At 43.9% G+C, this 27,225-nt stretch overlaps 1 protein-coding gene across 2 annotated transcripts in view; it reads left to right on the top strand.

Annotated features, from left to right (window-relative positions):
* Positions 1–27,225, top strand: part of nol4lb (nucleolar protein 4-like b) — a 468,709-nt gene that overhangs the window by 359,079 nt on the left and 82,405 nt on the right. For both annotated transcript variants that reach the window (XM_072514980.1, XM_072514979.1), the window contains exon 7: positions 15,245–15,427. In XM_072514980.1, coding sequence (XP_072371081.1) covers positions 15,245–15,427 — 183 coding nt within the window. The remainder of the gene's footprint in view (positions 1–15,244; positions 15,428–27,225) is intronic.

Genomic DNA, 27,225 nt, shown 5'->3' with positions numbered 1-27,225 from the left:
CTGAATCCAAACATTCAGCAATTTATTAAGATCTGTTGTCTTGTCGGGAAATAAATCTCAAACATCTATTCCATTGTAAAAATCCTCACTACTCCCATGATATCTGAATACAGTGCATTAGGAGCAGGTGCATGAGTAGATAAATTACTGCAATAAAACTTAAATCGCTTTTACAATAAAAATGAATGATATGAGATGATATAAATGAGGGGAAGGTACAATGTTCATTTATTCGACTCTTCTTTTAACATGGATCTATAAAATCCTCACATTGCAAGATATGACAGATTTATAAAGCTGACCTTTCAAATGATTGTGGGGTAGAAATTGATTCTTGTGCCTGCTTTAAAGGCATAAAACGGACACAAAATGACCATTTAAGCCAAAACATCCTGTGCAAAGGGGCCAATATGTTCGAATAAGCAGCTGCCCAGGCCCCCGATGCCACCCGATTGAGAGCTTCAGCACATACAAATAAGGGACAAGCACCTGTTTTTGTTCGGCCAACTGCTCCCACCACCCCTCCAACCGCATGAAATTGAGAAGTACTGACTGCCCCTGTCAACTGTGGTTTCTATAGTAATTGCTACAGCCTAAGCAGTATTCACCAAAAGTAGACTTTTTAACATTGATTTTAAACCTGCCTATGGAAATGTGAGGAACAATTGTGATCCTCTTGGCTGCATGGATCTCCGAATGCCACCCACAAGACCTGGGACTTTGTTGTCAATTATATGCCTGAAAATGGACCAGAATGGGGCAGCACGGTAGCCTTGTGGATAGCACAATTGCTTCACAGCTCCAGGGTCCCAGGTTCGATTCTGGCTTGGGTCACTGTCTGTGCGGAGTCTGCACATCCTCCCCGTGTGTGCGTGGGTTTCCTCCGGGTGCTCCGGTTTCCTCCCACAGTCCAAAGATGTGCGGGTTAGGTGGATTGGCCATGATAAATTGCCCTTAGTGTCCAAAATTGCCCTTAGTGTTGGGTGGGGTTACTGGGTTATGGGGATAGGGTGGCGGTGTTGACCTTGGGTAGGGTGCTCTTTTCAAGAGCCGGTGCAGACCCGATGGGCTGAATGGCCTCCTTCTGCTCTGTAAATTCTATTCTATGAACGTATTTGCTCCCCTGACACTTTATTTGAGAATAATTTCTAATGTGTAACATTTTGAAAGATTTAGATAATGATAGTGAAGAGAGATATACAAGTGCATGTGCAATTAAAGATATTTTATCGATTTAACTATTTAATGAAAGTGACAATTGGTGGCAGTGCTCTAACAACATTTTTTTTTTCAATTAAGGGGCAAATTAGTGTGGCCAATCCACCTAAACAGCACATCTTTGGGTTGTGGGGGGTGTTCTTACAAAAATGGTACCCTGGAATTCACATTATACAATATTGTATATGCTGGTAGAAAGTAGCGTTTCAGACTAGACTGATGCTGATTAACTGGAAACGAATCAAGACTGTGATTATCAACTGTTCTGCTTTTATTGTGTGTAAGCTGTATGTGGGGATAATTTAGCTTCCTGCAGTCCGAATAAAACTTTGGATAACATGCAAGCAGATATTAAAGATAATAGGAACTGCTTGTTCCTTACAACCTTCTCAGCTTAAAGCACAGCATGGTACAAGTGCAATTTTGCAAAGCAAAGTTTAGGGGGGACTCTATGAGGGTGTAACAAAGGACAAAAATGTGGAGTGAGCTGAAATATTTGTTATTCCCTCGCCTGCCATAGCCAGACATTTCATGAGGTAAACTGTAAAAATCCTAGTTATGACAGGCTAGAATCAAAGCAGCCATGGAATTTGAACCCATTCCCTGCTGCCAGTTCTGTCAAATCTTTTAAAAGGAATGGTTTTACTTTGGCAGTATCATACTACATGAAATTTCAAGGTAATAGTTCCTGAGGCAGAACATCTTTTTATCTAAAATCTAACTCTGCGTTTTCTGTCAGATTTTTGTATAATAAATGCTGATGTCCACACTTACAAGGTACTGCTTACGCAAAATTGTCGCACTCCATCCAATTGACCCAGGTACGGTGCAGAAGTGCCACCACTGGCTGGCGAGTGTAATTACTTGGTCATCGGTTTATAGAGGTTATTTACCAACTCAAATTTGGACATTGGAAATTATACATAAAATAATATAAAAATAAAGAGAGTCAAAATAAATACTGAATGATATTTATGCACCTAGGACCTGTTATACCCCTCTCTCTAACCCCACTTCACCTGAAAATCACAATTTGGTGTTGTCCTATGTGCAACATCGCATGAAATCAGCTAATGTCAAAACGTTCTTGGGTTCATCATGCTGAAAGTCATTAAAATCAACAAATAACACAATAACCACCCTTTAATCTTTCTTGCTTGCTATAGATGTGCACTATATCTTTTCTCGGCTGTTTTAACAAGCATCGGCATACTCTCTCTAATTATGAACAAGGACATAGGAGATTCACTGGTGTAGTAGATGATATACAAATGTCAGAATACTGAAATAGCAAACCGTAACCAAATTAACAGATGGGGGGAAAAAACTTTGTTCATTCCCCATGTAATATCAGCTGAACTCCTTCATGCAATCAGTTGTTTCATGTCTAATGGGTTAAACATCCTTTGGTGCACTACCTAAAGAGTTAGCACAAAATCCCTTTGTACACTTTTATTTATTAGCTTGTTTAAATTAAAAGGGCTGGTGGTCACATTAAATTAGAATGGGCAGAAATTTATGCAAATACATTAATCAATGCTTCCTCACCAGGATATGTTAAACTCTACTCTCATTCACCAGAAGAGCTGCAACCTCAGAGAGCTCTCTGTGATCTGAAATTATTAATCCTAATACATTGAGGTGCAGAGATACCTTCATGTCGAGGATTAAGGAGGATATAGGAATGAAGACAATCACACAGCTCTAAAACTATTGGAGCAACATGGCAAGGAACAGCAAGGAGCCTCTCGGAGAAAAGGTGAAAGAAAGGGAGTGAAACAACTAAAATAAACTAATAAATAAGAAAATCTTTTTTAAAAACAGGTAGCACAGGCAGACACAACTGTTAAATAGTGAGCAGCTAAGTTAATTAAACAAAAAATGGGAAGTTAAAAATATCAAACAGAAATCCAGAGGAGGTAACAATTAAAAAGGGCACTAGAGAGGAGTAAAATCAAACGGGGCCAGTGGAAATTAAAAAGTAAATCTAAAAGGGGCAAACTAAAACAAAATCGGATATGTCCACAATTACTACATCCAATTCCTAATTTTTTTGGTAATTGGAGGACCTTCAGAGCTGGAGTTTCCCGTCAGGGGTGGGAGTCAGGAAGTCTTCGCCTCTGTCACCAGGCTGCTACAAAGCAGGAATTTCTGGCAGTTTTGCCTGGAGATTGGTCTAACATCCAATTAGTCAGACGTGAAGTGAGAATGGAGGCGGGCTGACTCTGAAATGAGCAGGTTGAAATGTCCGCCTCCATTCCGTCCTGCTTCAGAACGGGAGAATCCGGCCCAATCTATTTGTTGTTGAAAAATGCCATGTACCAAAAAGCCAAATTATATAGTTATTGGTTAGTAGTATAAGATCAAGAACTGGGGATTGATATATCCGAGGGAGAAAAGAGAGTATATCATTCAATCTCCCAATTAAATATGCAGACAATGAAGCAAGGAGAAAGTGGTAGCACTTTCTGATTCAAAGGATGGGATATTGAGTATTTACTCAAAATGTAAACATATGGCAAAAGGCTATTTTAGATTGTAGAGTCTCAAATTGGAATAATTTATTTCTTTGAGAACCAGATACAAAGAGAACAAATTTAAAACTGAATAGTTACGAAAGGCTAGGGAGAACTAGAATTTAAACCAGTTAAATTGTGAGGTTGTTTTTTCCAAACTGATACATGGTGAGTCTTAACTCTTTGAGAGCTGTATAGAGATGCTTTTTATGAGAATTGAGTCAAATATTGAGGCTATTAATTCTTTACGGGCTTTATCCAAGTCAAAAGCTGTTTAACTGTGAACACTATGTGACTGGATTCTGGAGTGTAGGAAACCACGACTGGTAAATTATTTAAGAACTGTGCTGGAAATAAGAAGTAGAGGTTGTTTATATAAAGAGTGACCAGAGGTTAGGTTTCTCTAAAATAGTGAACTTAATCTTATAAAAACAGAGTCAGTTCTCAGTGCTGGGATATAAATTTATAGAACATGGTTATCTATGAACATTTCATTGGAAAGAAGTGCAGCTTTCTTTTTTTTTTTAATTTAGAGTACCCAATTCATTTTTCCAATTAAGGTGCAATTTAGTGTGGCCTATCCACCTACCTGCATATCTTTGGGTTGTGGGGGCAAAACCCACGCAAACACTGGGAGAATGTGCAAACTCCATACGGACAGTGACCCAGAGCCAGGATCGAACCTGGGACCTCAGGGCTCGTGAGGCATCAGGGCTAACCCACTTCGCCATCGTGCTGCCCTTTAAAATCTAAACGTCTTCATCATATGATATGTCCAAAAAATATAATGCCCTGCATTTTACAAAATTAACATATGTGGAAGTAGATAGCTTGACTTAGGTTCTTGGCATAATGCACTGGACTCCAGCTGCTTCACTGAAAATTAAAAATACCTTTATGGAACCGAGGTCTTAAAGAGCCCACAATAATATAAGTCCTTAACTGGAGCAGCCCTGCCCCACCCTCTGAAGAATGGGAGAGGGCAGAAATGGAGGGGCACTTCTGGTCTTGTGGCTCAGCAGCTTTCTGTAGTGAAAAAGAGCAAATTAAACCACTTAGCTGCTTTTGATGAGGTGAGGAGCTGTCACTCATAGCAACAGTTTTTATAAACATTATGGTTAGCATCAAAGCAGGGTACTTGAGATACAATCAAGCGTGAAGGGAAAGATAGATTAAACAATCCACCAAAAGTCTCTGGAGTATTAAAACTGTCAATCATTGTCTAATGCATTGTATTGCTATCTGAAATTGAATGGGAGATTTGCATTTCAAAGACTGTCAAGGGATTTGAAGCCCTTTGAAGTGTACTTGGCTTTCCAGGAAGCCTCTCACACTTGTAACAGCTGCTGCTTTAAACACTTGTCTGAGCAGATGTTAAGGAAAGGTAAGTGAAAATGCAGCGATTTTTCACTCTACTGCCTGGACTGCTCTTCACATTTCAGGCGGGGATCTCTTTTGGGGGTTCTGATGGGGGGTGGGGGTCATCTCTGTTCGGGTTCTGATTGGGGGGTGGTCAGGGCACCCTGCTGCTGTAGGAGGGGTCGGATGCCCTAGTTGTTGGGGGGTGGGGCAAGATTTGAGTTGTTGGGTGGGGGGGGGAAGGACCCGCCGCTGACCTCTGCATTGGGCTGTCCGGTCAAAATGGCGGCCTAATACTGTGATCGTGCTGGAATCCGGTGAGCTCTCCGCCATGCATAATTTAGCACGGTAAAGGAAGAGACCAGCATACCAGGCTTGCTCTAGCGCCAACAGAAATCAGTAGTGATTCTCCGCTGGTGGGAGCATTCAGACTCCAGAACGGAGTCCAGTCCGTTAAGTATGATGGGAGAAACTTGGGTTTTAGATCCTGGAAAGGAAATATCTGAGTGGCAATCTTGTAGAATTGTGAAATATCATTAAGTGTACATTGTTTTAAATGAAACTGTAAGAGTAGAACCAGCAGAACACAGGTTCAAATTAGTAATGTCAAGGATGATACCATAAATTGTGTCATCAAACAAAAAGCAATCAACATATGGGAGAAAAAATTCCAGGTATTGACTAGTGGAGACAAAACCCTGGATTCATTTATAAAACACAGGGATGCCAAAATGACGGGACATTAAAATCGCCTTGGACAGCTGAATTACTGAATGACCTTCCTCCTCTATAATTATCTTGGGATGTTGAGTCTGTTGTTCATCTGCAGTATGAACAAGCGTTACTTCACTTTTCCCAATAATTGCTCAAGTTCAATTTGTAACTGCAGTTTCCATCAGTAGATCAAAACCATTATACACCAAAGCTTGGAGTTGAGTTACAGATCAGCTGTGATCTAACTGAATGACAGAATAGCCTAGAGATACTGAATGGCCTACTCCTATTCCTATGTTTATGCAAATCTTCCTTCACTGCCATTAGTGGGAGAATATGTGAGTTTCCCAGCACATAACATTAGACCAGTGTGTACAGGCTAAAACAGTTTGTTCAATTAATTTACAGATGATCTAAGATAAAGAAGGAAGATACTGAAATAGCACAACAATCAAACTTGTATAATTTTGAAACTGTTTGAAGACAAGAGACAGTACAAAATCCTTCTAGATTTGTTTAGTCAGTTTTTCTTAAAGAAGTGTTTCATGAAAAAGTCAATTTAGAATAATTTACCAAATTAGAAGATGGTGACAATGGACCAGTTGAAAATGTGGGTGTTGAGCAACTGAGTAGTATAGTGATTGATAAAGAAAAGGTGCTGAAAAGGGTGGCAGCACTCCAGGTAGAGAAGTCACCAGACCCGAATGGGATGCATCCTAGATTGCTGAGAGAGGTAAGGGAGCATATTGAGGAGCCATTGACAGAGATTGTCCAAGCCTCTCTGAAATTAGGATTAGTCCCAGGGGACAGGAGATTGCAAATATGATGCTGTTGTTTAAGAAAGGGGCAAAGGATAACCCAGGAAACTACAGACCTGTCAGCTTGACATCAATAGTGGGAAAACTGATGGAGGCCATAATATGGATAAGATAGATATACACTTAGAAATAAGTTAATACTGGACAGTCAACATTGCTTTGTCAAGGGCAGGTCATGTCTGACAAATTTAATGGAGTTCTTTGACGAGGTGACACAGGCAGTGGATGAAGGTAGTGCCATGGATGTTGTACATTTGGACTTTCAGAAAGCATTTGATGCGGTTCCACATGGCAGGTTGGTTAGCAAATTAAAAATGATTGGGATTGATGGATCCTTGGCAGCATGGATTAGAAGTTGGCTAAGAGATAGGAAACAGGGTAGGTATAGGTGGGCATTTCTCAGACTAGAAACAGTTGAAAGTGGTGTTCCCTGGGGCTCAGTGTTGGAACCTTTGCTTTTTCTGATGTATATAAATTATTTAGAAGTGTGTGGCGAGGGCAAAATCTCTAAATTTTCAGATGATACTAAACTAGGGAGAATAGCAAATTGTGAGGATGATGCTGAGCGACTTCAGAGAGACATTGACAAGTTGGCCAAATTGGCAGACACCTAGCAGATAAACTTCAATGCAGCGAAATGTGAGGCAATGTATTTTGATAGAAGAAACATGAGGAGACAATATAGGCTCAATGGTACAACCTTGAGGGGAGTACAGGAGCAGAGTAATCTGGGGGTTCAAGTGCATAATTCTGAAGGTGGCCAGGCAAGTTGAATTAGTTGTTAAGAAGCCTTACAGCACCCTTGGGTTTATAAATAAAGGCATAAGTATAAAAGCAAGGAACTGTTGCTACATCTCTACAAATCATTGGTCAGACCACATTTGGAGTGTTGTGTTCAGTTCTGGGCGCTTTATTTAAGGAGGGATGTTAAAGCCCTGGAGAAAGTGCAGAGGAGATTTACTAGAATGATACCAGGAATGAGGAATTTTAGATACAAGGAAATATCGGAGAAATTGGGCTTGTTCTCCTTGGAGCAGAGAAGATTAAGAGGTGACCTTATGGAGGTGTTCAAAATTATGAACAATTTTGACAGGGTAAAGAAAGATATTCTGTTTCCTCGTTGGTATGTCAGTGACTAGGGGTCATAGTTTCAAGATGGTCAGCAAAAGAACTAGGAGTAAGATGAGAAGAAACTTCTTTACTCAGAGCTTTTTTAAAAAGTTGAGTACCCAATTCATTTTTTCCCATTAAGGGGCAATTTAGCATGTTCAATCCACCTACCTTGCACATCTTTGGGTTCTGGGGGCGAAACCCACGCAAACACGGGGAGAATGTGCAAACTCCACACGGACAGTGACCCAGAGCCGGGATGGAACCTGGGACCTCGGCGCCGTGAGACTGCAGTGCTACCTCTGCGCCACCGGGCCACCATATTACTAGTAGAGCTTATAGGAAATTAGGAATCGTCAGATAGTCCTGGGATTAGAAGGATGACACTTGACGATACTGAGGGACATTACTAGTTATATCGAAGAACCATCCATTTACTCCTATTTTCTGCGTCTACATTTCAGTCAACCATCTATGTATCTATGCCAACACTTTACCATTAAAAAATGGTCACGCATGATGTGATCTATATTATTGAACCCCAACGATCCAACAGTTACTGAAAAAGTGAATTCCAGTACACAAAGGTTTTCAAAGGTTGTTTGAGTTACAAGTCATTTACACAATCAGGCCATTCAGGAAAATGCCATAAACCACAGAAGCAAACCTTGAGCGGCTTATAAATGTCACATCAACCTTGAAGTTGTGTATCTCGTAACTCACCTTTTCTACATGTTGTTTCTTTTGAAATAATTTACAATTTGAAGTTTTCCGGGTAATTGACTATAATTATACAGGGAGTTATTTGAACTAAAAACAAGGGAAATTAGAAAATGAGGAAGGTCAATCAATATTTGTAAAGAGAACCAACAGGTTAACGTTTGGTTTCACAACCTCTTGTCAGATGACTGTAGATTTATTGGAATTTGGGCTCCTTGGGCATTGTGCTAAATCACTGCTAAATAAAATACTTTGTTTATAATTTACGCAGTGTAACCATGTGATTGGGAGAAAAACATTAGCTGTTTTTTTTTCAATAAAATACCCCACCATTTGCTGAATTATTTAACCAAAGTAGTTGACATTCTTCCATCTATAAGAGATGATGGACACACAGCAAACAATACTTTTCCGTGAAGGGGGGTCTTCATTTGGTGCAGCTTTGTAGATGGCTGTGAAGGCCTATCCTTGAGAGGCAGGTTCTGCTCCCAAGTGCTGAACATGAAGCTGTCATGTTGTGTGTTATTGTTTACAACCATTAACAACCTGTTACCAAGTTGCTGTAGCCACTGGCCTTTGTCGTAGTGCACTCCAGCCCACATGAGATGCTGCCATTTCCCGAATTCGCCAACTAGTGATGCCCAGGTGCAATATTCGATGTTTAGAGCATTCATGTCACATTTGCAAACATCCTTGAAATGGAGCTTGGGCTATGGGTACATTTATAATTTGTGCATATATTAAAATTATGTAATGTTACAAAGATGGTAACAAGAACTTGCGCATATATATCAGTGGAACTGGAAAACTTGGATAACAGACAAAAGCGAATTAATTTTGTGGTGGGACCTGAAAATCCCATACAGCATTTCTACCATATGTGGTGATAGGCATCACTGTAAATACACAAGGAGTTAATGTAGACACACTAGGACTGAGTAAACACTAGAGGGAGCACCAGAGACATCATGACACACAGATATTCAACCAATAGGTCAGTAAGATAGGACACGACCAATGGGCAGTCAAGACACCCAGAGGTGACACTACCACAAGCGGGCAACCAAAAGGACAGGGCACACATGCTCTTTCTCTTTTCCACAGGCGCCACTCAAAGAGACAGGCGCAGATCGGAAGCATCACACCCACCACATGGCTTAGAGCGGACTGGTTTGTTAGATTGAGTTACTATAGCAAGATTAGCATGAGAGTCAAACTCAAGTAGGAGAATTGTTAACTGTTCAATAAATGTGTTAAACCTATCTCCAAGTCTGAACCTTCCTTTATCAGAGTATACATCAAGGAAGCAGCTTATGCTACATGAAGCATAACACAACACAGTACAGAACATTGTCCCAAGTCATAGCTGCCAATGACAGGGAAAAGGGAGCGGGAATGCACTAGAAGCCAGATAGAGGAATGTAGAGTTCCAGGTGGTTGCATGGCTGGAGATAACTACAGGGATAGGGAGGGACAAGGCTGTGCAGGTCAACTTTAGATAGTGCTAGCAATTATTGATTTTGGGTTCCACGCCAATTGTATGGAGCCAGTCAACTGCTCATTTGGTGCTGGTTGCAAACGGAGCTTGTGTAAATGAGCTGATGGCATGTGGATAATGTCCTGCTTGCAATGCATCTGATGGGTGAGAGCTAACCGTGTATCACAATCCTTGCGGCAGTTTTTGGGGACTAAATATTTCCATCCCCTTGATGTGGAAAGTGTTGGTTGGTGGTGTTCCCATGTATCTGTTTCCCTTATTCTAGGTGGTAGAGATCATGGGGTTGAGATGTTTTATTGAGGGAGCATTATACACTGTAGCCAAGGAGCACTAATCATGGAGGTAGTGACTGCTAGAGGTAGTGGATAGCATGCCAATCAAATGGGCTGCTTTGACCTGGATGTTGTTGAACTTGTTATGTGTTGTTGGAGTTGCAGTCATCCAGGCAAATGGAGAGTATTTTATCAAACTTCTTATTTGTGCCATCTAGATAGTGGAGAAGCTTTGGGAAGTTCAGGAATTGAATCACTTGATGCAGAATAACCAGTTTCTGACCGACTCTTGTAGCCTCAGACTTTATGTGGCTTGTCTCATAAAGTTTTTGCTCAGTGATGACCCCAGGATATTTATGGTGGAGGATTAGATAATGATAATGCCATTGAATGCCATGGGGAAGTAGTTAGACTCTTGTTGGAGATGGTCATTGCCTGACATCTGTGTGGCATAAATGTTGCTTTCTACTTATCAGCCCAAGCCTGAATGTTGCCCAGTTCGTGCTGCTAATGGACACAGACTGCTTTATTTACGGAGGAATTGAGAGAATGGAACTGAACAAGGTGCAGTCATCAGTGAACATCCCCACATTTGGCCTTTTCATGGAGGGAGGCCATTGATATAACAGCTGAAGATCATATAACACTGTCCTGCGTAAAACTTGCAACAATGTTCTGCAGCTGAGATGATTGACTTTAATCAACACCAATGGTCTGCCTTTGTGTTTATGTGGAGAGTCAGTGGGGAGTTTCCTCTGATTCCCATTAACTTTAACTTTACTAGGGCTCCCAATATATGTTAATGTATATCAATTTATACGAAGATATTACCTGAGCCTTGAGACACATTCTGTCACTTAGAACAGGCTATGATGAAGGAGCTAATTAATACATAACATTTGAATTGTGTTTGCATGTTAGAATGTTAATAACAAGGGATCTTGCACCTTGCAATAAATCCAGTTTATTTTAACTGGATGCTTCCATAAAGGGCAATGATTAGAAAGACAGAGGTATTTAATAGCAGCTCATGGGACAAGTTAATAGTCTGTTGCATACATAGACTGTATTACATTTGGGATAGAACTAGCATTGAGTTACCCAAGATTGAACCAAAACAATTGAGTTCTTCTTCATAAGTCTTTTGGTGCTAGTGATACATGAGAGTCCTGAGCTGTAAATGCTCATGATTTGAACTAATTTGATCCCCCTGTTTGTTATTGACTGTGAAATTGACCTTTAATCTATTATTTAGGGTCATATGCAGGGCTTGACTGATGCAGCTAATATAAATTAGTCAGCCACTGTACAAAGATTTGAAACTTAGATTCTTCAGAAAAATTGAATGAGAACAAATAAACCACTTTAATTACATCCCTGAGTCTTTCAATTCAAAACAGATTGATCTTAAAATGTTAATTGATTGTTACCAGAAAACCTTTGGGCTACAAATTGGAATGCCGACCACCCAAATAACCATCAGGTACACACGCTGGAGACCTCATCCATTGGAACCGTGTATGGAAAATTTGGATGTGTGATTTTCCAAACTTGGGGCTTGCAAAATCATGGGCAGCATTAGCGCACACAAGAACCAGACAATGACAGTCTCCAGCAAGAGAGAATCCTACCATCACCGCATCCAATCCGTGAGGCTCTCCACCTGGAGTGCAAAGTTAGAATTTTATAACTTTTATATTGTGTGACACCTCATCCTGGGCTAGATTCTCCATGCGCCCTCTGCTGGTCGCAGAGTTCCCAATGCAGCGGAGAATCCTGCGTCGGGGGGAAAAAACGTCTGCGATACTCCGGTCCCCCGCTGGCGGCAGCATCGAGGTTCGTGACCTCAACTAGTATTTGCATCCTATTAACGGGCTGAACACCAGATTCTCCATGCCTCCATTATACTCCAGCCCTCTGGGCCAGGATTCAAATGGGCGTGGATTGGTGCAAGTATTTGCCAGCGTGGCCCTAACGCGGTGGACCTCCTGTTGGGCCAATGTAATTATTTAAGGAAGTGCCCCAAGGTCCATCGGAGGGCCCCCCTGCCTCAAGACAATGACAATCCTGCCCACCCCCACCAGCCACCCCAATCAGAGACCCACACCAGAGACCCGCCCTATATTAGGGAACCCCCCACCCAATATCACAGAACCCCCCCCCCCTATAGGAGAACCTAACCGCAAATGTTTATAGGAGTTAAGTGCTTTCACGTCCTCTTTTTCCCAGCAGAAAGCACTTAATTGCTTTTGATGTGGTTACGACATGTCATCATACCTAGATGTTTATAAATATTGCAGTTGGGTTCACCGCATACTGCTTGAGATGAATTCAAGTGTGAAGGGAAATTAAAATAAACAATCCAGACATCTGGCTGACTGGAAGTTGTCAATTACAGCCTACTAAAAGCCATTTCTCTTTGGAGTGAATAGAAACCTTGCAAATCAGAAGATCTGAGGGGGTTTAAAGTATTGTGATGTGGTTCTGGTTTTCTATGATGTCACAGTTGCTGCTTTCCCGACACCTGTCTGGGTTCGCAGGTGAGTGGAAATGCAGTGATTTCTTTCAGTGCTTTTTAGTTTTCAGGGAAGGGTGAATAATTGGGTAGGGGTCTTTGGTGGGAGGAGGGTCAGGTCACTCTTGTGCATGTTGTGGGGAATTGACTCAGCAATTCCAGGGGAGGGGGAAGGTTACCCCTACTTGTCAGCAGTGGAGGGGAGGACGGACAAAATTAGCATTGTGGGGGGGAAGGGAGGCCAATCACTGGTCATAGTTATCAGGCTACCGACTCAAAATGGCAGCCGGATAGCACCCCCAGCACCCAGGTGTGCCTGGTGCACGTTTGTGGATATCAGTGCTGAACTGCGCCGGCTCGGGGTCTCTGAGGCGACGCTGTTAGGTCCTGGTCGCTGGGTAGATCCGGCGTAGACATATTCAAGTGAGACTAACTACTCACTTGAATATGCAAATCTGTCCTGACCTTAAATGCGACACCTCACGAGATCTTGTTAGATCGCGCGAAGAATGACAAAGCTGGTAAATCTCGCCAGAGGCCTCTCGTGAGATTTACCGCCCTCATTACGTTACGAGTCAAAAACGGTGTGGCCATAGTCTCGGATGCACTCCTCTGTCACTGAAACCTAATGTAAAATTCAATCATATTATAGTCGCTGCTACCTAGGGGCGTCTTCACTATCTTTTTGCACAATACCAGGTCGTATAGCTGCTCATTGGTTAGTTCCAGAACATGTTGTTGTAAGAAACCATCCTGAAACCGTTCTATGAACTGCCTTTTCCAGTGTATATGTTGATTTAAAAGCTCCCGTGATTATCACCGTGCCTTTCTGACAAGCTCCAATTATTTCTCCTTTTATGCTCCACCCTACCTGATGGAAAGAAGTAGTTTCACAGTTTTGAAACTATTAATTTTGAAGCATTGATGGTTGCAAAGAAAAAGATGGAGTACTTGGAGCTTGGAAGAACGAAGAGCAGAAAATTAAGAGGAGCATTGTATCAAGGAACATGAGTGACAGGAAGAAAAAGAGAAATGTCTTGTCAATTGACCAGCTTTGTGCTAGAAATGCAGGGAGAGTCACAGCGGATGTAGTAGGGCTATTCAAGTCTTGAAATATAACTTTTGTTAAGGATCTTTTCTATAGGAGGGCAAAGATTACAAACTTCTCAATAAATAACACTCCTCATGTTGATCAATTGAAAATATGCGATATTAGCATTCAAGTTATTGAGACATGATCAATATCATAAACATATCGAGAAATAATCTGGACATATTTTCGGGCCCAGGCATGGCAGTTAGCGGCAGATGCAATGCGTGCCTGAAGCAAGAGGCCCTTGGATCAAATTCAATTGGTCTTTGAACCTTAAATGAACAAAAAGGGCCCATTGCCAAACTTGTGCTACCACAAGTAGCATGCCCCACAAGAAGAAACCAGATTTGGGCTGTTGTTGCTGTCGCGTATGTTCAAGGAGAGGGGAATGGATTGCACTACTGCTCATAGCTTCATAAGAAAAAAAATCAAAAAGTTAAGTTTGCAAAGAACCACAGAGATCGCTGAAAAATCTTGAGAAGGACAGGCCTGATATCTGGGACACCTATAAATACTGGGCCCACAAATTTAATAGTCGGACCAACTCCTGCACAGATCGGACTCAGGCAGATTAATTGCTAAACTGATATGCTTGCATCCAGTGTATTGGGCAAAGCACTCTCAAATTTCTGCTTAGAACGGCTGACCAGTTTAAAAGTGACTTTGAAGATTAACATTCACCTCGAGCTAGTATATTTTGTTACTATCAGCCTTGTGAAAGTTGCTGTGGTTACATGAATAAATATTTGTCTATGGGAATACAGGAAAATGACCCATGATAACATCAAGCCTAGAATTTGAGGAAATTAGTTTTAATTCCACTCATGCATTTTGATATCTATTTTGAAATAATGAAGAAGTCTCAGTAGGTTGTGAATTCAAATTCCAATTCCAGACGGGATTTTTTACAAAATTCATTTTGCGGGGGACGTGTGCATTGCTGGCATTTGTTCCAGATTTTTATTGAATTCAAAACTCACCATCTGCCATGGCAGGATTTGAACCTGGGTCCCCAAATCCTGCTCTGGATTACTAGTCCAGTGACAATTCCACTACGCCACTGCCTCACCATTAAAATGCAGTACTTTCCATCTTAAGTAATTGTATCATTAGGAGAAGCTGTGCATTTCATTTTAATACCGCCCTACATTTGGATTTACCATTGTTGTCAGTGCATCAGATTATGAACAATTGAAACATCAAGTTTTAGAGGAACATTCCTTGTATATGTTGGTTACAAATCAATGCCGATAAATGAAAATAACTCTCCAAGTCTAGACTATAGAATCAGGATCCATCAAACTGAGTGGGTGGAGGCAGCACATCTAAATTGAGAAGACTTTGTATCTGTTAAGGGTATGACTGCTTTAAAAGCTTAAATAAAATCTGATGAATAATGTTTTTGTTCCAGTCTCCACCCTACAGCTCAGGAAGCTACGACTCTGGCAGACATGAGCTTTCGGGAAGTTGTCCAGAGGATCTGTCAATCAGCAGGGGTGGGGACGACGACGATGACGATCATGATGACCATGAAGACAATGAGAAGATCAATGACTCTGAGGGAATGGATCCTGAGCGGCTGAAGGCCTTCAATGTAAGAACAATGTATTGGTTCCTGTGTACAGTTTCAAGGCACTTCAGTGAACAAGCTGGCCAACAGACTCCAACACAGTTACAATAATTGTTTTTAATACATCACTCTCATTAACTGGTTCATGCAGTAGAACCCATAGAAAAGAATTTAAACCCATAGAATTAATTTATTTGATCCTTGGGTCTTCAGTAAAATAAATCCGAAGCAACATTTCCATTCTTCCTTGGCCTGTGGAAAGACAAAAGCTGATGCTGGAATATGTCCCACTCAGACCTAATATATTTCCTGTTTTGAAGGACTCTGCATTGTCTGGAATTATCCAGAAATTGTTGTGGCATTGACTTTTTGATTTTTGTTCCTATAACTTCAATTGTTTTGTTTTTTTGCATTGCTTGTTTTTTAATCCACTTGGTCATGATTGTAACTGCTTTCATTAACTAACTCCGAGCCAATAGACCAACTGCTGAATTATAGTGTCATTCTTGCATCACTGCTACAGACAGACAGTGGTATGTGTTAGTAGTTATTGTAGGAAATAATTGTTAGGGCTGGATACAACTTTGGCTATGCAAGAAACTGCTAGTGCTGGAAATCTGAATAGAAACAGAAAATGCAGGAAACACAGTTGGTAAAATAATATCTATGAGAACAAAAGAGAGGTAAGTTAGGATCTCTTTCTCAAAACTATCAGTTTTAACACAAGATATACGCACAAAGTATTAACCCGCCTATCTTCTGTTCTGGATGCTGAAGTGGGCGTGTTATATAATTCCAGTGTTATCTGCTTTATTTTGTATACTTTCGTTCGATGGCTGATTAGACATCGAGCGTGATCTAAAGGAAACGTTTATAAGTGTGGTAGTGAGGAGGAACAGCCAGGTGTTCCCCGACAGCCGCCCAGAACTAGGGCACTTCGTGACCCACGGGCTTTATGCAGAACTGGCTGTCCTGCCAGCTTATTCGCCTGGACCGTGCTCGGCAGTTCCCCAATGACGAGGAGGAGCAGCTCTTAAATCGATCCTGCAGATCAAACCCCAGACAGCACACAGCCATGCCACCGTGCAGACCGGACCCAAGATTGGGTAAATGCCGACCTGGCCAGATGGTTAAACTTTTTTAAAAAATTTAGAGCATCCAATTTTTTTCTTCCAATTAATGGCCAATTTAGCGTGGCCAGTTCACCTACCCTGCACATATTTTTGGGTTGATGGGGGTAAAACCCATGCAGACATGGGGAGAATGTGCATGCTCCACACGGAAAGTGACCCGGAGCCGGGATCAAACCCAAGTCCTCAGCGCCATGAAGCAGCAATGCTAAACACAACACCACCGTTTCGCCCTGGCCAGACTGTTGGACATGGTAGAGTCCAGGCGGAGGCAGCCAGTGCTGCCTGGGAGGAAGTGGCAGCGGTCATTAGTGCAGCGAGTGTCACCAGGAGGATCGCCACCCAGTGCCGCAAGGAGCTAAACCACCTCCTCCAGGCCGCAATGGTGAGTTGGCATTGGCCCCCTGGCACCAGTTCCGCCTGCAAGCCCACCCCCACCCCGTCATGGCCCTGTGATAGGCACTGCACCCCCAGCATTTAACCATGCCTGTGCCCCAACACACCCTGGCACCCGCCTGCACACCTCACCCATGCCCAGTGGCAGTGCCCATGCCTGACCCCCGCCATAGACCCTCCACGCCCTGCAATGCAGCTCACGATTCCCTCTCTCTTTCCCCGCAGTAGAATTTGTGCCACGACAGATGGGAAAGGGCTTAGAAGGGCATCAGGGTGCCGGACATCAGAGTCCTCCCCCTCTATGAAGAAAGGGCGCTGGAGGTTGCGTGATGGCCGACCTCAGATCGGTCACCAAAGTCGAGGTTGGCTTGCGCCACCGTCCCCCGCCCAGATGACCTGTCACGTGTGTGTTGTACATGCCAGACAGAATTATCCTTTCCTCCCACATCGATTCTCTTGCAGAATTTCCAACCAAAGGTGCTCTTCTCCCCCCCCTCCCCCCCCCCCCCCCCTCGGTCCAAGAGAACACCTCCGAGGAAGCCACCATCGATGTGTCACAGCTGTCATCCCCACCCTCCACCAGTGCAGAGACACACACCTCGGTGGCTGAAAGTAGTGGACAGGCTTCCTGGGCGCAATCTGGTGAGCACCAAACAGTTGATGCATATCAGACCAGGGCAGGAACATCTGCAGGGGACAGCAGTCAGAGTTCTGCTGGATTCCAGGACCCAGCTGGGTCCCAGTCAATGCTGAGACTCTGGGGCAGGTTTACCCAGAGCTGATGCAGACGCTAGAATGCAGCCGTGAGATTCAGAGGGGGATGTCAGCCACACTCCAGCATGGCCCATAGCCGATTGGAGGAGTCCCAAAGTCTACGGGCTCAGGAAATGGCGCTGGTAATACGTGGCACTGAGGCCAACCCTCCTAGGGTGGCGGTCGAACTGGAAAGCCTGGAGCACGATGTCAGCACCAGGAATGGTGGTGTCCAAGGCGATGCTCAGTCAGTGATGGCTGAGGGCCTCAACTGCATGTCCCAGTCGCTTGGGGATGTTCCTTGATGGAGGTGGTCCTTGCTGAGGTGCTGCGGAGCATGTCCCTGTCTTAGGTGGGCATTGCCGAGGCACCGCAGAGCATTTCCCAGTTGCTGGAGGCTGTGTCCCAGTCACAAGTGGACCTTGCCAGGGTGCTACGGAGCATGTCCCAGTCTCAGGTGGGCATTGCCAGGGTGCTGCAGGGCATGTTCCAGACACAGGCGGATATCGGCGAGGCACTGCAAAGCGTGGTGTGGTCACAGAGGGACATCGTTGAGAGCATCAATATCATGGAGCAGACAATGGGGAGCCAACAGAGCTGGCAGCGCCAGATCACACAAGGCCCTCTGGAGCTTAATCCAGCTGCCCCTCCATCCCAAAATGACCCCCAGGGCCATAATGACACTCACTGGCAAGAGGAAGCGCTGGACGACCCGTAGCCATGCTACGGGGAGAGGATTGGAGTCACCAGCTATCCTGAGTACCCCCCTCCTGACAACTCTTGGGGTCAGCGGGCGGAACAGGGTGGTGCGGCGAGGCATGTGCCATGCCAGGCCCTCTGGCCCCAGGCCCTTCAGAGGCATCAAATGCCACAGGAGGTGTTAAGCAGCAGGCTGCCTCCACCTTTGATGTGCATCCTGGGGACATACCTAGACGTAGTGGCAGAGCACGGAAGGCTAAGAAGATTGAGGATCACTGAGAAGACACTGGGGGAGGGGGGGGGGCGGAACCATCGGTAGGTAGGGACAGTTAGGATCTCAATTGTACACCAGTAAAACATGTTGCACCCAAGCCATGTGAAGCCTCTGTCACGTTATTCCGCACTGCGGGTCAGCCTGAACCCCCCCCCCCTCCTCTGTTCGCCCTCCCCAGCACCTTCCCCCAGGCATGGTGGCCCTGGATCTGCCCCCCCCCCCCCCCCCAACCAAAAGACATACCACGTGCAGGCGATGGGTGTGAGCACGCTGTCAGCAGACAGTCAGGAGTCAGGCTACGGCACGGATTAAGGAGCACCAGAGCTCAACTCAAAGCAGCCTTTTATATTGACTCACTGACAGTGCTGACGCAGGCCTATCACCCTGGAGTGATGCAACTCAGACCCTGGGAGGATGGAACAGGGCGATGGGAAGACGGAATGGTTGGTGGTGGAGGAAGGGAGAGGCGGAGCAAAAGGGGGGGAATGGGTGGGATGGACATGTGAGGTGATATGATGGATGAAGCCACGTCCTATGTGAAATGGGCGAGGATGAAGGCCCCCGTCCAGCAATGCCGAGCCCTCGCCAACGCCGCCTACCACGGTCTCATCCTCCAGCCCCTTCTGGTCCAGCTCGCCCTCCGACGACGATGACATGGCTGCGTGTTCCTCCTGCTCCACCTCCAGCACGTTGCCACGTTGCCGTGCTAGGTTGTGAAAGGCACAGCAGACCACCACAAAGCAGGCGACCCTCCGGGGGATGTACAGTGCACCATCAGAGCGGTCGAGGCATCGGAACCACATTTTAAGCAATCTGGTGCACAGCTCTAAGATGGCCCGTTTGGCCACATGGGCCTCATTATTTTGGGTCTCCACTTCGGTGTCTGTCCTGGCGTCATTATCCAGGTCTTAAGCGGGTACCCCGCTTGGTGAATGCCGCACAAGTCTCCACTCGCACCCTGGAATGACCCCCGAGACGTAATGACTTTCCCCACCACCCCCCTCCACAAGCTCAGGAGCAACCCCTCACCAGGCTGGCCCAGTACTCCCGTGCTGTCTGCCCGTTTACCAAGATGGCTACTCACCTCCTCCAATCCCCACAGCAGCCATTTCGCTAGCTTCACGTTTTTAAATAGGTGTGTTAAATGGCGCCCGAGTGACCGCTTACTGAGGTGTCGGTTAGATCACGGAAGGACGTTAGATAGGGGGCCCTTCCTGTTAATAGGATGGAGTTTGGCCTTAATTGGTGATTATTGGTTTCCCGCCATGCTGTGGCATGATCCTGATTGCGCCAATGGGAGCGGATCAGTTAGATCGGAAGCCGATTGGCACCTGCCGCACCTCCTGCTTTTGGCCTCTCCCGCGATCTAACCGGCTCGTTTGGATTCGCGCCTGGTACGATGCAGCCGTTAGATCGCACCCAAAGTGTTTTCTGACAGCTTTCAATCATCGAGTGGTAAGTGTTTATTCGAGAATAATTTCTTTTGGGGTTATTTGTGTTCCTATTTATTGGTTTACAACTAGACTTTACTTTGGCCTTATATACCTATAATCAAATTGACTGCCTTCTGTGTCCCAAAACAGATTAATTTATCTGAAGCTGAACAAAACTTTAGGCTAGCCTGTTTGGCTCGGCCGCCCATAGCTTAGTTTAAATGGTTTGAACCAGAGCTATGATTTACATTGGCTAAGCTTAGCTAAACTAAATCTGTTTTAATCGAGCTGAACCACCACCTGGCTTCATACCAGAGCCTTTTGGCTTGGACATGGACTTCTTCAAAGAGATTCAATTCCAAACTGACAAAAGCCTACATTTTTCATGACCGATCCTGCTGAGCTGGGATACTCCGGAGTGGCTTGCTCAGTTGTATCCAGCACAGTTCTGGGAGACCAAGTCAGATCGGGGTAATCTTTCATCGCCAATTCCAACCTTGTACTGGGCAAATCTATTTTGATAACATCAAGTACTCCAGCATATTTCAGAATGCAGTATAAACTAATGTATTAGTTAATATATTAACTATCTTTCCTTAAGTTGAATGTTAACATAAGCCATGGGGGAGAAATGTAGTGCAGTATTATGGCAATCTTACCTCCGAAATTAGAGTGACTCTTGATGGAAAGAAGAAAGAATTTCCTGTTGAAATGGTTGAAACCAATGCACAGTAAGGTGAACTTTGTCTGTTTGCTAGCATAATTGTTCCGTTAGTGTTTCTGGCAATCCAGGATATAGATGACTAAAATTCATATGGGTGAAACTCTTTAAATATAAATTAAGAGTACCCAATTCTTTTCTTCCAGTTAAGGGGCAATTTAGCTTGGCCAATCCACCAACCTGCACATCTTTTTGGGTTGTGGGAGTGAGACCCACGCAGACACGGGGAGAATGTGCAAAATCCACACAGACAGTGACCTGGGGCCAGGATCGAACCCGGGTCCTCAGCACCATGAGGAAGCAGTGCTAACCACTGCGCCGCCGTGCTACTCTATATGGGTTAAACTTGACGGATCAGCCTTTATGCTAAGTTTTGTCAGGTTATTTTACTGCATAGGCACCATGATCTTATCCTACCCTATCCTTAGCCAGTGGGCATATGATGCATAGGATAACAATTGGGAGCAGGCATCCTGGAAATTGTTTCCCAGTCTAACCAAAGGCATTTCTCCCCTTCAACTTATAATCTTCCTGATCTATCTCTGTTGCTCACTACGATGTTATGGAGGATGTTGCATATTTTGATATTCCAAACATGCAAGAGCTATGATTATGAACATACCAACAATGACAGATGAAGAAATGTCCTCTATTTCACCCAGACTGTCCCACATAATTGTGATACTTTGTTTTTCATAATGCATACCACTCCACATCATATGATCACCTGAGACGGGGATTAAAAACCCAGTCAATTTGGGGGGGAAATTCCTCCACCTCACCAATCAAAAATAATTCCGAGATTACTCTGACAATTCCTTGTAATGCCGACATTTTGTAAGAGATGATTAGCACCCCCGCCAGAAACCGATCCAGCTCTCGCCTGGAGGAATTTGGTAAATCAGTGCTCATTGCACCAACAAGCGACATTCCAGAGAATGCCTTCTGACATCTAACCGCTGCACCCTTTCCAGGATCTCGGTATCGCCCACCATTTGAAGAGACCAAAACTAGACAAAGTAATCCAACTGAGGCCTGACAAATCTTGTATAAGGGTAAAATAGTATGTTACTCGTCCTATAAATGTATCTGAATAACCTACTCACCCAAACTATCGCTTCACATCATTGTGCATGTACCTTTAGAGAGCTACGCACTAGGGCACCCAGATCTTTTACTTTCTCCACCTTCTTTAATATTTTTCCCTGAAGGGGGTATGTATATTGAACATTCACTTGGCACTTTTCCAAATTACGCATTATAGATATTTAGGACAACTATTGTATAGAATGTTCAACAACTTAAAACATGGAAGGAAGCCACTCAGCCCATGATGCAAGAGCCAGTTAATAAATATATCTATTTATATCTCGTTTCAAGAGTGTCCGTCACACTCCAGATATCACGCTACATATAAAAAGATCAAAACAATCACAACTGAACAATTTTGAAGGAACGTTTTCCCCACTGTTTTATTTCTGATATTGAGATAATCTGGAGAGACTACTGAGGTAAGTGCACTGGTGCAAGTCATATCTATAAGGATGGAATTGGTGCTGAAGGCACCCACTTCTTGGGTCAGCAGAGTTTCATCAGTATTCACATACCCAGTTTCAGATTGGGCAAATGCAAAGAGCACATTAATGGTGGAACAGAAAGATTGATGCAGATGAATTTTAAAGGAATGGGGGAAGAACAATTCTAAAAGCCTCAAACAGCGCCATAGCCCATTAGCGGCTCTTTACCAAGGCTGAAGAGGGACGACCATGGAGAAGTGACAAAGAGATATAAAGAAAATGGACGTAGGCTTCAGCCTTTACTGCATGTTGCAAAAAGTATTCTTAAAGTAGATAACACAGCATGAGGACACGTCCTCACCTGGAAATATAGTAAAAGACATCTTGCCGTGTTGGTTGATGATTATCCTGGCATGCTTTTGTTTTTATGCAACATCATGTAAAACATGGCCTGCTGTATTTCGGATACTTCTGAAGAATGGGCCCATTTAGTGCATAATCAGGCATTCATACTTATCTGTACCCAATGAGCCTGCTATCATAACCTAACTTGAGCATTTGAACTTAATACCCATCACCTGCCAAATTGAGATCTTGTTGTCTTTGATTACAAATGTGGGTGTGCAGGTGAAGGGCACAAATGACTTCTACAACCTCCTAGCCTAGTATCCTTTTATTGGACTTCCACTTTTGCTTCCCCAGCATCTTCAATAGACAATTCCTAATTGGACATCCATTGTTGCATGTAGTTTGGCCAAAAAAGAAAATTCTAAAGAATTGTCATTGAAGCTAATAGAAGGAGACCATTAGGCCCATCGAGTCTACACTGGCTCTCTGAAAGAGCATTCTACCTAGTCCCATTCCTCTGCCTTGTCCCTCTAACCTTGCACATTCTTTCTTTTCAGGTAGCTATCCAATCCCCATCCAATCCCCATTTGAATACTTCAATCGAATCTGCCTCCACCACCCCCTCAGGAAGTTTGTTCCAGACTCCAATGCCCCTCTGGGTGAAAATATTTGTCCTCACATGCTCAAGAAGGAATAGTGCCAAGACAAAAATAGGTCAGATAGAGCCTCAAAACTGCTCAAGAATCTTCTATAATAAAAACAGAAAATATCGGAAACACTTGACGGGTCTGACAGCATGTGTGGAGAGAGAAATAGAGTTAATGTTTCACCAGCGCCATGTCACCACTTTCACTATAACTGCTAGATGAAAGAATTTATCTGTAGCTTATCTTGCTAATTGATATATGTATTTTCATGATGCTCCACAACGAGTTTTTACAGCCTTTTAAGAACAGGCTGTATATTGTTCACAAGAGTTGTTAGAGCCATTTATATGGATTGCTGCAAAAATAGTTTTCGAGTGCACATCAATGGCATTTCTACAAATATTCCAGAATAGTTTGGACCTAATACTTTAAGCCCAGCTTTAAAAAGATTTAAAAATTATGAATAAAAATTTCAGGGAAAAGAAAGCAACTGAATGAATTTATTTGTTATGATTACAAACCTTGGGATGTGATTTTCAAAAATTAAGTCGTTCCATTCTGGACCTGTTGAATTCCAATATTTCTGGGATTTAAACCTCTGCTATATCACTACAGGATTTCTGGGCCTTCCTTCGGGAAGGCCTGAGGGACATTCATCCCCTAAAAACTAGTTCTGATTGGCACTGATGCACATCTGACTGTCAGCCAGGGTGTGGCTCAAAACGACCAAGGAAAAGAGGAAAGTTGGAACGAGTTTTACCCTCAAAATAAACAGAAGTGGAAAATTACATTCAGTAGTTGCAGCCTTTATGAATTAAGATGCTCTATAAGTATATTTGAGAGACTTGCAATACATGAGAACAAACAAATAATTCTCTTAAAACACTTTGTATTTTCTTTGCAGTGCTAGAATATAAACATATTTATGCCAATAACTACAAGAATAATATTATGTAAAACATGAATTGGGTTAAGCAAGCAAATAAAGTACACCAACCAAAAATTTTGTTCAAAGTAATTTTTTTACACTTCTAGTTAGCGACTTAAAATCTTGGGCGAGATCTTGCAGCCGTTCACTGGGGTCTTCCAGGCCCACCAACAGCATACCCCCATGGTGGGTAGTCCCATTGACAGCGCCGCCGACCAAAGGCAGGCCATCTCCCACCTCTGAGAAACACCACGGGGAGGCCAGAGAAACTTGCCCTTGTGTTTGTATTGACCGGATTGCCCTGTTGGAGGCGGGAGTCACGAGGCAGGTTTGATTATTACTCGCCAATGCATCCCCGGTGTGAAACAGGAAGCAGATGTTAGTTTGGCCGAGTTGGGAGTTACTTGCTTAAGGAATGGGTCTGCTGTGCAATGTGCTAGCAAAGGAGAGTCAGTCAAAAGCCGGCCACATTGTGACTCGCTTCAGCAGACATTTCTGTGGCTGCTCTTTGCATGTTAATGTTTTAGGACAAAAGTCAGCAAAGTTAACATTCCCCAATTTCAGACAGCAGCAGCAGGCCTTGAACCTGGGACAGGGTAGGCCGGTAGTGCATTTTTAAAATCTGTGAACTTTTATATAATGGGATAGGACCCCTCTGCCATGCTCAATCTCTTCATTGCCACTTCAATCTGCATCTTCTCACCAGCTCACAGCCGACCCAATCCCCACCTCCGTTGAACTGTCTAGTTCCTGACAACTGCTGAAGTCTAGCTGTCTTGCTAAAAATTAAGAAATTTAATGAGCCCACAACGATGTTAAGTACCTAATTAATTGGAGTGGCCCTATTCCGAAACACACTCCATCCCCCACTTAAAATCTTGGAAGAGATCTTCCGGCCGTTCACTGGGGTCTTCCAGGCCCACCAAAGGCATACTCCCACAGCAGGAAGTCCCATTGACAGCGCCGCTGACAAAAGGCGGGCCGTCTCCCACTGCTGAGAAACACCACGGGGAGGCCAGAGAAACTGGCAGAGGGCATAAACAGAGATAGGAGGCCTGGTCACTCTCCTTGGCAGCCATATTTTCTACTGTCCCATTTCCATCTCTGAGGTCAGAAAAATCCGGCTCCAATTGTTTTGACCTCAGATGTTGGTGTTCCACCCAAAACTACATATAATTTCTAGGTCTCAGCTTGGTTTCTATTTACTGCAATACAATATATTCTTTGATAATTTGGGTTGAGAGTAAATATTATGAACCAGCGTCAGTAAGTTAGGAATATTTTGCACATAAAATTTTCAACTTGCTTGTCACTTGCATGGGTAGAATTTTATCGCTTGCCATCTTAAGAGTTGGCGCCTAATGCGCAGCCGCTGAGTCGCTAACCCCGTCTACCATCTAACGCTCACTTGAGCGTTGATTGGCAGTGGGCGAGTCCTCCGTCTGCCCTTGGAAAGAAATCTTGCCCATGAGAGCAGTTCGCCAATCTGATTGGCCGACAGCTCTCCAACCCAGCTAGGTATAGCGTTGCAGTGGTCAGAAACGGTGCTGCAGCACAATACCTGGGATTTTGTCCCAGGACCTTTGAAATGATAAGTCCCAGGCACAGGAGGTAGGGGAAGTCTGGGGGGCGGTCGCGAGGTATGGGATAGGCTGGGGTGGGGCGGGGGAGAGGGGGGGGGTTCAGGAGCACTATTGTCTGAGGGGGGGGGGGGGCTCTCAAACTCTAGAGGAGCCTTCAGAATGAGGCACGGCCCCCTTCCGCCAAAATGGAGAAAGGTTTAGATGGCACTTTGCCACCCTATCTGCACCCGCTGCCGCCAGCCTGAAAATTGAGGCTGCACAGGAAAAGCCCTTAAGAGGCCTTAATAGGTGAATGGGCGGGTTTCCTACCGGAGGCTCGGCCCGCCCAAGCGTGAAATCGCATCTGGGTTTGGGTGGGCGGGAATCCCCTTTATTCAATTTTACGTTCCCCCGCCAGAACCTGCCTTGGAAGAGTGTAAAATTCTGTCCCATGCCTTTATACTTTATCTCCACGCAATGTTAACTGTATTTTGTTTGGTTATATTTCCCCATTGTTAGCAAAAGATTTATGTTTAAATTAATGCAACAAATTAGCCCAGTCAGATACTATCTGATCTCTACCATCATTTGGCTTTGCCTTATTACAAATAACTTGTCCAGTTTAGATGAAAAAATACATAACATTCTCTATTACCGATTGAAACAGCAAGGTCTCATGGACAAAATGTTTAAATGTATTTTTCCACAAAAGGATACATACGCAACAACCCCCCAATCCCTCTCACCCTCCCCAGTAGTAGGTTAGTATGTGGGAGAGGGGTAAATTTGGGTCTCATCGCCTACCCCCTTCCACTGGAATTCTACCAGCGACGGGGTAGGCATCTGACAGCTACTTAAAGGCCTCCTCCTGCTGCCACTGGTATTTTACCATTGGCAGTAGGTGCCAACACCACGTGGTGGTTGGCATAGGGCGTAGGTCCCACCATTCTGGGCCCAATGGAGGGCCTTCAAACAGTGATTACCTGACAGCTGTTAAATCAATTCAAAGCTCCCCACCTGTGTAGAGGCAGGTTTTTCCCAGCTTGGAAGTGGGGTGGTGGTGTGATAGCCACCACTTCCATGAAAAAGTTTGGCCATTCTGACTTTAGGCCAGTGATGGGAGTAAAATACAAAAAATATTAGTGTGATCAATAAAGCAAAGTGCCACTTTGAAAATGAGCACTGTTAGTAATGGGATGGAATAGCAGCAGCAGAACTTTACATTTATAAGTCACTTTAGTGCAACAAAACATCAAAGGGCACATTCAGAACCAAAGGCTAGCTTGGTGGTCTTACACAGTTTAAAAAAAACATTCATGCGCAATCCTTTTGTTAAAAACAAATTAGAATCACGACTCCACGAGAATACTAATGGAAGGATTTGATATGGATGTATTAACTCATTCATATACTA

Source organism: Scyliorhinus torazame, chromosome 8 (genome assembly GCF_047496885.1).
Source record: "Scyliorhinus torazame isolate Kashiwa2021f chromosome 8, sScyTor2.1, whole genome shotgun sequence".
Taxonomy (NCBI): domain Eukaryota; kingdom Metazoa; phylum Chordata; class Chondrichthyes; order Carcharhiniformes; family Scyliorhinidae; genus Scyliorhinus; species Scyliorhinus torazame.
The sequence above is the reverse complement of the archived record's forward strand: the minus strand, read 5'-3'. Positions and strand labels throughout refer to the sequence as shown.